At 35.2% G+C, this 13,007-nt stretch overlaps 1 protein-coding gene across 2 annotated transcripts in view; it reads right to left on the bottom strand.

Annotated features, from left to right (window-relative positions):
* The window catches only part of LOC127873867 (centrosomal protein of 170 kDa protein B-like), a 147,674-nt gene that overhangs the window by 101,665 nt on the left and 33,002 nt on the right, over positions 1-13,007 (bottom strand). Inside the window, exon 1 of one of the 2 annotated variants that reach the window (XM_052417936.1) lies at positions 11,565-11,620. The exons of the other annotated variant lie outside the window; for it this stretch is intronic. Within the exon in view, the coding sequence (XP_052273896.1) occupies positions 11,565-11,579 (15 nt within the window). The 5' untranslated portion in view covers positions 11,580-11,620. Of the gene's footprint in view, positions 1-11,564; positions 11,621-13,007 lie in introns of those variants that run through there. 2 annotated transcript variants of the gene reach the window in all.

Raw genomic sequence — 13,007 nt, 5'->3', positions numbered from 1 at the left:
GCAAATCCTAATACCAGACTACCATTATCAGAATGAAGTAAATTAAATGATCTTTTAAACTATGGTTAACAAATGTTAGGAACACCTACCATTAAACTGACAATATATTTGAAAAAAACTATCACTAAAATACAGGTAAACATAATATGTACACAAAAACTGTTTCTTTGTCCTTTTTTTATATAACATTTTTCCCGTTTTTTTTATTGTTGTTTGAATTTAGGCTATATACAGTTTCAATTCATAATTTACCTTTTCTATCATAAATTTTTCTATTTTTGTGTGTGGAATTTTACATATTTTTAATAAATTAAATTTAACCCATTTTATTTGTTATTTATGCGATTGATTCTTTTGAAAAATTTCCCAAAGTAAACCCTTCAGTCGGTTAGATTTCTTAGGCAATTCGATGTAAAAACTGGGCCTACCTTGGTATCTTGCCATTCCCTAGAATGTGGAGGGAGATGTTTGGTCCGGGCTGTGGAGGCTGTCTGTGGTCGATTGTGGTTGTCTGAGCTGTGGTCTGGGTTGCCTGCTGTGCTCGCCTCTGTGGAAGGCAGTGACTGGTCCCGCTGTAGACGGCTGTCTTTGATCCGAGCTGTGGTTGGCTGAGGCTGTCCCAGCTGTGGTCTGGTCCTCTGTTGCCCTCGTCAAGGATCTGAGTAGATATGGATCTGGCACTGATGGAGTCCTCTTCATGGGATCGTCTGATTCTCACCACTGTCACACGTTCGGTTAGCGTGTGCTCTTTTCTTATGAGTGACTGATTTGTTACTTTCACGTTGTTTCCCCAAGTGCGCAGGATAATGAAAGACTGTAAGTCAGAGCAACATTAACTGTAGAACTTTATTGACACAAACACACAGCAAGATGGCAATAGAGCAGAGGTATTGAATCCATTCTGCGTTTGGCTTATATAGGAGTTGGTTGCCATCTGCTGTTGTTATGGTCACATTTGGTTTAGATTTGCTCTGACCCACAATTAGGTAATGACAACAAAGTATGTTGTAACATCAAAAGGGAGCTTTGATTAAGATGCCAATAACAGGCTGTCATTTAAGATCTCAACATGAATAATTTGTTTGTGACTTAATTTATGTTATGTTATAATCTTTTACATGCATTGTTGACAATATTGGAATATTGAAAAGGTGTTACAGCAAAACTGTAGAAGGATGTAATGTTGATGCAATAATCTTTAACAAGCATTGTTGCTTATATTGGAAATATTGGAAAGGTATTTGATGATTCTCTTAACAATAAGTGATGTAAATATGTTGTATAATATTGCATTTACAACTAAGATTGTGTTACCCCTAAATATCATATTGCCAGAGATTGACAAGAAAACAGACATCAAGTGTAGCTGTACAAGATCATGAAACCCTACAACAATAAACAAATATACAAATGACATATACTATTAAACAAATATTCAAATGGTCAAATAACTATAAAACTATTACTATAAAATCTTCAAATATGCAAATGACTGCATATATAAATGCAAAACAATATAAAATCTTCAAATATGCAAATGACTGCATATATTAATGCAAAACAATATAAAATCTTCAAATATGCAAATGACTGCATATATAAAAGCAAAACACTGTGAAAATATCATTAAAGCAGAAAGTATCTTCCCTGATTAGCCAGTGCTGACTGCACACATCACTTTACGCACATGCATTAACTCCCCTTTTCACAGAGCACGGCCCATATAATTTTGGTATAAGATGTTCTAAACAAAATTATGGTGAATTTAATAGGGATGATGAGTAAATTATGCAATTTGTATTGCCAGAAATAGTTAAATACTTCAAATAAAAAATCTCCAAGTTAATTTGTGTATTTTACAAACATTACACCATAATTCAACAATAAAATCCAGTCATCATACATTTCAATTCAAAAGTAAACACTTTTTTTAAAGCCAAGATACGTAATACTGAAGTGTTTTGCACCTTTTATCTTATGAACTACACAATGTTCATGTTTAAACACTCCCAAATGATACTATTATATACGTTCACCTCTATTTAGCACGTAATCTCACACTCATTCTGTACTTTTTGTAACTCTCACATATAAAAGCTGACGATAAGAATCACTGTTTCAGCAGTCCCACAAGTAAAGCAACCAAAAGGTCGCATCTTTCATTGATATATTACTCCATGTGACAGTCCTGTCCTTTACACAATGTTTACTATGACTTCAGCTGAACAACAAAATCAAACACTTGAACAGACTGAAGTACCAACAAGAAACATCCACAGTAGAGCTTTGTGACCACTGTTTCAGGTATTAATTAAAGATTATAGTTGCGAAGTGTCATACTTCAAAGAAGCCTATTGATATGAGATGGGCAAGAACACAATTATTTATTGGCAGAGTACATTTACAGATGATATAATGCACACTAAATAATATGACGGCTTTAAGTCTATCAACAATTGTCTAATACATACGGTAATATATATATATATATATAATTTTAATATTCGTATGTAATATTTGAGTGATGCTTGCAAGGTGTAAATAAAAGTAGAAAATAGTAATCGTAAAATTGATATGAATAATATATATATGAAGTAATGTAGAAAACATGCGCAACTTTTAGCTGGGTTCCCACTGCCGATCAGATCAACTCGATCAAGCCCGACCAAGCGGTCGGGTAAGTCTGGTCTAGTTCGGTCGGCATGAGTGGTCGGGGGGCGGTCGGGTAGATCGGCATTGGTCGGGCCACGACTTTTTTTTTTATTGGTTTACAAAAATTATTTTGAAAATGGTCCATCGGGCGGTCGAAAAAAAAAAAAAAAAAAAAAAACATCATTGGAAAAAAAAGTTAATGCTAATAACATCAGAACAAAGACAACATATCTTTTATAACCTTATAAACACAGAGACAAAAAATCAAATTATGCAATGAAACACATCTATATCTTCAAATGAAATGTGTCCTAACAGCACCTTATGTAACATCAGGCAATTTTAAACACTCCATTACATGACATGCGTTCTTCTCCCATTAAAACGAAAAACTGCACTTCATTTCCATAATTGGATGCGCACCATTACGCAATGCGATGCCCGTTGCACAAATCTTATATAAGATAAACTACTCATACACAAATTACCCGGTATGTGTTTGCTCTTACTCGACTTATGAGATCGTACATGAAAAAAAAATCGAGGTAGATCGATCCATGCGTCGTCGCGGTAATGTTTGTCAAAGTTGTTGTTGTCATGAAAACTCGTTGATTTACAACGCAAAACGTCTTATTTGAACTGACGCGAATTAATTTAATCATATTTGTCAACTTCGCTTTTGCTTTATTTTGATAATTTAATCCAAAGTTTAATGTTAGCAAGTGTTTTTTTTACTGGAATTGTAAACAAGGAGTCAGTTAAAGTTTTTCGAAAATGTGCAGTCTGTGTGAATTGACAGTTTGACGTCATCAAAGGAAAGCCGCTTTCTGTCGGAAGCAATAAAGCGACAAATTTCGCGCCGAAAAAATGGGCTTCCTTTGTCTAGCAATCAACATGCCGAACCAATCGTGTGTTTGTTTCTCAATTGCAATCCTCCAATTTAATAAAAGCACGTGCATAGCTCCGCCTTCGAATCTTTTGCAGAGAACGGAGGCGGAGTTTAACGGTTAATTGAGCTAGTGTTTTACACAAGTTGAGTTCCGATTTGCCGAAATTACTCGGCCCTAAGCATTGAAACGACAAATACATTTATCAATGATTTTCCGAGATATACCGATTTGTTCCGATTTCCAAACTTTCTGTACAGTTCCTATAAACTATGGCGGACGTGTTTACAAAATTCCTAAACACATATATCGTAAATAATGGCAGTGTTTTATTGGATTATTTATACTTATTATCAAATACTATCGGGTTTGTTTAATATAATTAACATGTTAAACAATATAGTTGCGTCACAGACACGGAAATAAATTTTGATGGGGTCGACATTTGACTGACGCTGATTTTCTTATTGTCTGTAATTTTTACCCGAAATAAATTTTGAGAAGTGCCCATAAAAGGACTGGTACATAATGTGTCACATTGAAAAATATCCCGATCTCTGCAATATATGTGAACCAATCGTTGATTGTACTTACTTGATTTTATTCGCAACCGTACTCAAACCGGATCGTTTTTTTCTCATTTCGCTCATTTTGAAGTGCGGTCGGGAATAAAATATTTAAAAAAAAGACGATTTTCCGATTTTATTTTTTTTCCCATTTTCCAAAAATTAGGGTCGGCGGTTTTGTAAACCAAGAAATATAAAAGTCGTGGCCTCGAGCTTCCTACCCGATATTTTTTGACATGTCAAAAAATATCGAGTAGCGGTCAAGTCGGAAATGGATTGAGAAGCACTCGGGGAGTGGTCATGTATTAGTCAATTAGAAGATATAGTTGATCGTGAAGCAATCGTGAGGCGATCAGATTGACATCTTTTACACGATCTGTACCCGAACCGCTTTACCTCTACCCGAGTTATTTTAGATTGCAACTCGATCCAGTCGACCTCTTTTCGATTTGATGTACTGATTTACTAGACTTCTACCCGACGGCTTCTCGACCATACACGATCACTTTCTGATTGCTTTTCGACCAGAAATGAGCTCATGTCACTAAAACAAAACTCAAGTGCAAAATGTCGTGCTTGTCTTGCATAACCTTCTTAGAATCAGACGAGTCAACATCAAAAGATGCCAAGAAAGGGAAAAAAGGCGACTGATACTGCTAAAACTAGTGGTAAATGTACAGTTGCTAAGACTGAAGTAACTGTATCCCCACAGGAAGAGAGGAATGATCCACATACATCTCCAATTGAGCTAGTGGAAGAACACCATTATTTTCCCAACAATCAGTACAGGTTTAAGTACAAGGAGAAGAAAAACAGTACATGGGCCGCGAAGAAGGCGGAGTTGGAAGAACAACCTCTCTGGAGCTCTGACCATCTGATCCACAACTGTAATTGTTCAATCTCCATGATGATTAAAGTGATTAGTGAACAACAATGTTTGAAGTTTTTATTCTCAAAGTTTCAATACACGACCGGTCGCGACTTGTACGACTGTAGTACGACCATCACGATCTGGTCATGTGAAGATCTGGTGGCGATCAAGCTGAGGTCCACTTGGTCGAGCTGAGATCATATAGGGCTCGCGTATAGGTCAAGATGATCGAGCGGAAATCAGAAAGATGGTTGAGTGGATGTCATGAATGAGTCGTGTGGGGGTCGTGTGTTAGCGACACGAGGTCGAAAAGAAGTCGTGTATACCCTTTTTAGTCGAGCTTGGTCGGGTTTGGTCGGGAAATTTCGGTGATCAGGCTGATCGAGTTGATCCGATCGGCAGTGGGAACCCACCTTTAAGGAAAGTTGTGTAGCATTGGGAAATATTTCAATGAAATGCACAATTTCGCAGTTAGTTTCATTTGACTAATTTTTTAGCATGGTTTATATTCATCAATATAATACATTATTATCGCTTTGCGTAAACATTCATCCATGAATTATCTACTGCCATAATTTATGACCCTTAATGCAGAATGTTTTTTCCTTCTTTATAAGGTACCCATAAAAGGTACTTTCCCAAGTGAAGAAAAACGACAAAATTCCCAATTGCCATCTGAAAAATTCCCATAAGTATGCAAAATTATGTTATTCTAAAAATGAATAGTCTGCAAGTAAACAAATCAAAAGAGAACTGAAACCAAAAATTAAAAGCCAAAAATGCAAGTAAATTCATATTTGAATTTAAAGCCAACGACAGATGTGTTCGTCAGAAACACAATGCCCTACCCCCCTACTGCGCCGCTTTAAAATAAAATTTCTATTTATCATTTGGCAGGTATAGAAATCATCTCCCTTTAAACCAAGTCAGACATCACTGACAACCAAGGCCTGTGGTTTATCAAAGAGATCATAGCCAGAGTTCATCATGTATCTATGGACAACCATTCACAAATTAGTACAGAAAAGAATTGATAATTATATCCTTAAAAAAAACTTTGACAAATCAATCATTTGAGTTATAAATAATCAAAATAAAAAATCTGTACAGCAACTGTGAAAAGAACTTAAATTCTGGGTAAGAAAATATATAATCTGAGATTTATAATTATATAAATTACTTTCCTTGAAAATAATTGTCTCTAACAACTCTCTATTTTTAGTAGCAAATAATTAAAAGCCACTACCGTGACTGTAGATTCACCACTTAAAATGTGCAGCTCCATGAGATACACATGCATGCCAAATATCAAGTTGCTATGTTCAATATTGAATAAATATCTCTTTTTAAAGCTTATAACTTCCCTTGGGTTTGTATTTTTGACCTTAGACCTTGAAGGATGACCTTGACCTTTTACCACGATGTGTTTGTCAGAAACACAATGCCGCCTACTGGGCCGCTTTGATTTATTTAACAAAAATATACAATTTGGCAGGTCAGATAATTATGTCCATTTAAAGCTTATTACTTCCCTTGATTTGTTTTTTCCAACCCGTGACCTAGTTTTTGTCCCGACATGACCCATATTCGAACTTGACCTAGATATTGTCTAGATACAACTTCTGACCAAGTTTCGTAAAGATCAGATGAAAACTATTTGAATTAGAGAGCGGACACGAAAAGTGTGACGGACTGACAGACATACTTACAAACTTTAACAGACGGACAGTCTTCGAAAGGGGGCATAAAAATGCATGTTAATTCATATTTGAATTGGTTTGTGCAATTTATACCAAGCAATTTAAAAGACCCATAATACCCGTTCTGAAGATTTCATGATGAGAATTTAACCAATTTCAGGTTTTTCATGCTAATTTTTCCCAATTGGTACTGTAACGGTATGGACAATGAATCATTGCACAAATCTTCACCACAAGATTGCCTCACACTTCTGAAGATACAATCAACAGTAAGCCCCTACTGGGTATTTAGTTTGGGTGTTGTCACATATGTTACATCACCTTTAACCTGCAACTGGTTCCCTGTAGTCACAGGTGATTCACTTGTATCTCTAACATCATTAAGTACCACCAACATCACCACAGGACACCACTCATATGACCTTTGCTTAACACTTCCCCACTATCTCAACAACAAATCACCTTTTAATACTTTACAAGCCACAAGGCCTTTTTTTATTTAGTGGTATATGAGTGTTTCATGTTAATCTTTTTTACAGTATATGTTCACACATATTGCACTTATTGAGAAAGTATTTAGCATTTAATTTGCTGTCCAAATCTGGACTTCACTATATTGTGACAAAATTTAAAACATATTTATTAGTTGATACTACTTCGATACATTACGTGCATGTTCTTTATATGACGTTGACATGAGTTTCCATTTCATACTATATTTGATTAAACAAGTTCAGGAATTCCTTTGCAAAGCTTATTCCTGCACAAGTTTAATAAATCATGTAATGAAATGACGAATGTCCAATCTTTGCACATGCTCTTAAATAAGTAAATAAAATTAATGTATGCATTAACATCATGATAAAACCGGGAAAATGTCTTGATTGCATTACATCCCTCGACGCTGCAGTTACATCCAGACCTTTCACTAACCATTTTTGGAAAAAAGTACCTCACTGAAGCCCAAGTCTCACTATTGCAGGTAGAGCCTCAGTCCATCCCGGTTTGCTTACGCCGGTCAACCAGCAAGAACCGGGATGATTCGTTGAAATTTTTTAACGCCGTCACACTATTTCCTAGTGCTGCCCCAGTTGAAGCCGGTCAACAACCCAGCAGAGTCCTGGTCAACCCGCACTGGCTAAGGTTTATCCCGGTGAAGTCCTGGCAGAGCCCTCGTTGTCGCCTGTAATGCCCTGTTTGAGCCCCAGTGAAAGCCGGCAGTGTCTCGGCCAAACCCAGGTATACTGTAACTCCGCCGGCACTGGACGGGCTATACTGGCATCAGACCCCGGCAGTGCTACGGCAACGCCCTGGTTTAACCCCGGTCTTTGCCGGTAATGCCACAGTGGAGCCTTGGTGACTGCGGGTGGCGTCCCGGCAGAGCCCCGGTTTACTTATGTACCGTAGCTATACTGGGACTCTGCCGGCATTTACCTGGGCTCCACCGGGGCATTGCTGTAGCTCTGCCGGGGTCCCTATGGGCCCTGGTGGAGCTACAGTGCCGTCCCAGTTATTCCGGGTGCCATCCCGGTTGTTCCCAGTGCCACGTCGGTCGTTGCTGGTCCTTCCCGGTGACTCCCCATTCATCCCGGAGGTATTAAACATTTAAATGATTTATCTTGAATGAAATATTAATTAAACTTGTTATATAATTTGTGAGAATTACCAGATCAGCTTAAACATACTTATTTTAGCTTGATTGATTCTCAAGCCTTTTTCCTGGGTAGAACCAGTATTAGATGTATTTGGGGGAGATGTAAAGAACACTCCCACAGCGGGATTGAACTTGTTACCTATCTGAATATCCAGGTGGACAATTAATATAATTATTTACCTCTTTATATTTCAATCCCTATTTTATTGTGCTCAAATGTGTAAAAACTAAACTTTTTACCTACACTCATTAAATGTGATTATAATAAAGGACAAAAAAGGCGTTTTTGTTTTGTACATTCCATTCCACAAGGCTAGAAGCATGCTCTCCCTTTATAAACAATATTGTTAAATATAAATATAGATATTAATTATCCAAAGGCAATGTAAATCTGAAAATTGGCTGATCAGATTGACAAAAATAGGAGTAACGCTTATATTTATAAACATCAACATTGCTTAGCAAGTGATAAGTTAAAAAGTTTGCGCTTGCTTAAAACATAAAACATTATGACATTGCGACAAACCCTAACTAAGCAATCGACACCATTTGTATAATAGTATTTGTGTGATGGAACACATAATTATGTAATATGCTGGATAAAGTCAGCATAGGCATTATGTGAATGAAATTGTTCCAATGCACAAGTACTGAGGCAAAATTGCCAATGTCCTTTAATCAATAAAAATAAAGAATTATCAGATGTTGTGGGTGTAATATGATATAAACATCAGTTTAAGGTTTAAAAATGATATAAAAATAATCCTTTTCACTTTCACAAACATAATATACTTTTTTTTCAAAAATTGGTACGTTTTCCTTCATTCTACTTTGCTTGAATCAACCATGAAACCACTAAGATGTGCATATTACCTCACCTGTATTTATCAATAGTGTGAAGCTTACATTCCAGCCAGTGGTAACAGAAAGACAATTGCAGACAAGGTCTGCTAAGTCAAAAAGGTTCATAACTCTGCTTAAAACCTGTGGCTTGAATTGGTAATAAAGAATCCTATGATGTTTCATTTGGGCCTTGCTATGGGTAAAAGGGGTTTAATGCATGTGCAAAAAGTTCAGTCCCACTGGTTTTTTGCTTAGAAGAGACTTTCTGTTAACGAAAAATACCATAAAAGTGGAAAATGTCGTCCCTGATTAGTGTGTGTTGACTGCACAGGCTAATCTGGGACAACACTTTACATACATGCATTAAACCCCTTTTTCACAGAGCACGGCTCATTTAAATCAGCTATGGGCTGCAGGTAACAAGTGCAGAGGTGGTGTTAAGATGAAAATAATAACTTGGCCATCACTTAACCAAAAATATAATGATGACAACATGTCTACTATATGCACAACAAGACTTGTGTAACTTTAACAATTTATCATGTTTAATTGTGTTACAAAAAACAACATATTGTGATGAATGAAAGAGAAATTCAAACTTGTCAGTGTATACAGATTATTAAATGCAAAAAAATAGGGGCAGCAATATTTGAATGAAAAAGAGCAAGCGTAAAGACTTTTTTGTAATAAGTCACTTCAGCATGTTTTCCTTTGTGAAATTAAGAAATATGATATTGCCATAAACATAGTGAAAATGAAGAAGTCACATCTAAAGGGAAACAGCTTGTATAAGCAGTACATCTATCATTTCACAGTTATTTCCCTTACAATAAAACAAACGAGTGCTGTTAAATGTGTTATGATTATATTTTTGTGTTTGTTGGTTCTAAGCAAGCAGTGCTTTATCTGTAACGCTTCAATAAGCACTGATCAGATTTGTTTTAAACATTTTCATTTTGATCTGAGAATTCTATTTGTAAAACAAGATGTGTTTGTGAAACACTATGTCCCCCCATATATTTGACCTTTGACCTTGAAGGATGACCTTGACCTTTCACCACTAAAAATGTGCACCTCCATGAGATACACTTGCATGCCAAATATCAAGTTGCTTTCTTCAATATTGCAAAAGTTATGGCCAATGTTAAAGTTTGACACAAACAAACCAACAAACAAACAAACAAACAAACACACAAGGCAAAAACAATATGTCCCCCAGTATAGACTAAAATAAGCATCTCTATAAACTTTAAAGACATTATTTCAAGGTTTGCAATATTTAACTGACTTGTAAATTTTCCTAGTGAAGCTGTCATCTTTCTATTGTGTCTTCTACAAAACAGGTAACTCAGTACAAAAAGTAAGTAGAATGTCACGAAGCCTTTGTAAGGTCAGTGTGAAATCTAGCATCAAAAGATTGTCATGAGAATTTGAATTGAAGCCATTATGTGTACCACATATCTCAGCATTCAACCACTGACTTTCTTTCAATAACCATTTCTATGCATTTATTAAGATTTGTCGACAACCAAACAGCATTTCAACATTTAAATGAAGAGATTACTTATATGACCAGGTGAACCTTGTTCACTCAAGCAATAAATTAAAATATGCAAAATGTATTATTATGAACCGTAAATCAACCTGTGAAGTCTTCACAAGAAATCTGATATTTCTACAATTCAACAATTGTTCACAATCCTAATTATAAATCACATGTTGATCATGATTTATTGGGCTATACAGGACTGAGTGTCGTACCTGTTCCTTTCTCAAAAGTGATATTTGTCATACTTCATTTATGTTATATGCCAAGACATTAACAAATTTGTTGAAACCAATTAGTTTTAAAAGTTTGAGCTCAACAACAGATGAGTCATATCTAATTTATTGCTTAATATTGAACACTAAATTAATATGATTTCAAACATATAAATAAATTGCAATAAGTCACTTTTTAAGGAATTCCAATTTAACCATCATCAGCCGCACTTGAAAAAATATATAAAATAACAAAATCAGAAACTTAAAAAGTTAACAATTGCACAAACTGTGATGGACAGAGAAACAGCTGTATGGATAAGACATCAAAATTATTTTTTCTCTTCTTCCAGGTGACATGTGAAGGTCTTGAAGCTTTCCAAAATATTGTCTGCACATAACACGATGATTCCAAGGGGCCTAAAAATTGCACATGGACTGCGCAGAAAAAATGCAGAAAATAATGAAGAAATTGTCAGATCATGACAAACAATTTTGTCAGTCGTGTCACTAAAAACAAAAAAATAAATTGTCAACGACAAATTTATGCACATGAAAAGGACAATAGAAAATATTTGTTTGTACTTTTAGACAATTCACATGATGTATGATCACATATTAAAATCTTACCAACACAGAAAACATCAAATTGCAAACACTACTTGGTGTGACTGTGATGCAGACAACTTGTGAACATAACAATTTGATAACAAAGGGAAGTAACTAAGTTGTATGAGCATCTCAAGGCTGAACAACACTATTAAAAGACTACTTATTGCTTTATTTTATTAAAGATTTAAATGATAAAAAAAATATTCAGATTTTTTAACATGTTTGATATCTTTGAAAAAAAGAAATAATAATGTAAACATGCTTGAAAAAAAAAGTTAGACCAAGACCAATTACAAAAATAATAATCATGAACAACAAAACGAGGGGTTAAAGCCAGAACGCGATAACTCCATTTTTCAAATAGTGGAGAAAAACGCAAATTAAGGTTTGACAGACTACAACTTTTAGATGAATATGAATATCAGCATAATATTTGGTTATAATATAGGTAATAGTATTGTTTTGATATTGTAAACATATTATATGATTGCATACAATATTTTAATGATTTTGTATTCAAAATAGCACTTACTTCATTCTGGCATAAACGTAAAACATATATATTTTCAGAGTACAACTGTGTTAAGTGCACTTGGTGCTATTTTGCATAAGAATTGAACGCTGCTTTTCCTATGCCATACAGGAATTAGTGCCATTAAAGCAAAACAGCCTTGTGCTATGCATCTATTTTACGAGACTAAACGAAACATGTGCACTTAAAACAAGTTTATTTTAATAATCATAATGGTAATTCTTTTTGTAGAAGTACATACTTATTTTCTTTTGCATTCTAGATTTGAACAGGACATGCAAATGTGTCTCCAACCTTAACAATGGACGAAAGTTAAGATTCAGATATTCTATTCCACATCTGCATCTTATCTATCTTCTATTGTATCTGGGTCTGGAATATCCTTGATATACTGGTGATATTCTGAAGGAATTATCCCTTCAGAGCAAAGTGATGGCAGGTCTTTCTTCTTTGTTGCTGTAATTGGAAGTTCGGAATCTACAAGGGTTGTATGTCACATTTTATAGAAGGTCCTTTGATAGAGGATTTGATTTGATTTTATAGAGGATATGAGTTTACCACACTGAAAACTGGTGTCATCAAAACTGCACTTAAAAAACACACACCCGGATCACAATTGTAGTTTTATCAATTTTATTTTTGTCCATATAACCTTTTGTCCACTTACATTTACAACATTTGGCGGCATTACAGTTTAAGCTACATGTTTGATATAAAAAGCGTCATAGTATTTCATAGGCACAACAACATACGGAGTTCTCTTTGGTGTAACCCTCACAATTGGTTTCCATTAGTAAATATACCAATGTAAATTTCTTTGCTCATTCTATGTAAGCAGGTACACTGTCACACTCCATTTGGGTATGTCCACCTTCTAAATACTTTTGTTCAATGGTGTCTATGTTTTTACATTTTTCAATGCAACAGTA

Source organism: Dreissena polymorpha, chromosome 3 (assembly GCF_020536995.1).
Source record: "Dreissena polymorpha isolate Duluth1 chromosome 3, UMN_Dpol_1.0, whole genome shotgun sequence".
NCBI classification, from domain to species: domain Eukaryota; kingdom Metazoa; phylum Mollusca; class Bivalvia; order Myida; family Dreissenidae; genus Dreissena; species Dreissena polymorpha.
The sequence above is the reverse complement of the archived record's forward strand: the minus strand, read 5'-3'. Positions and strand labels throughout refer to the sequence as shown.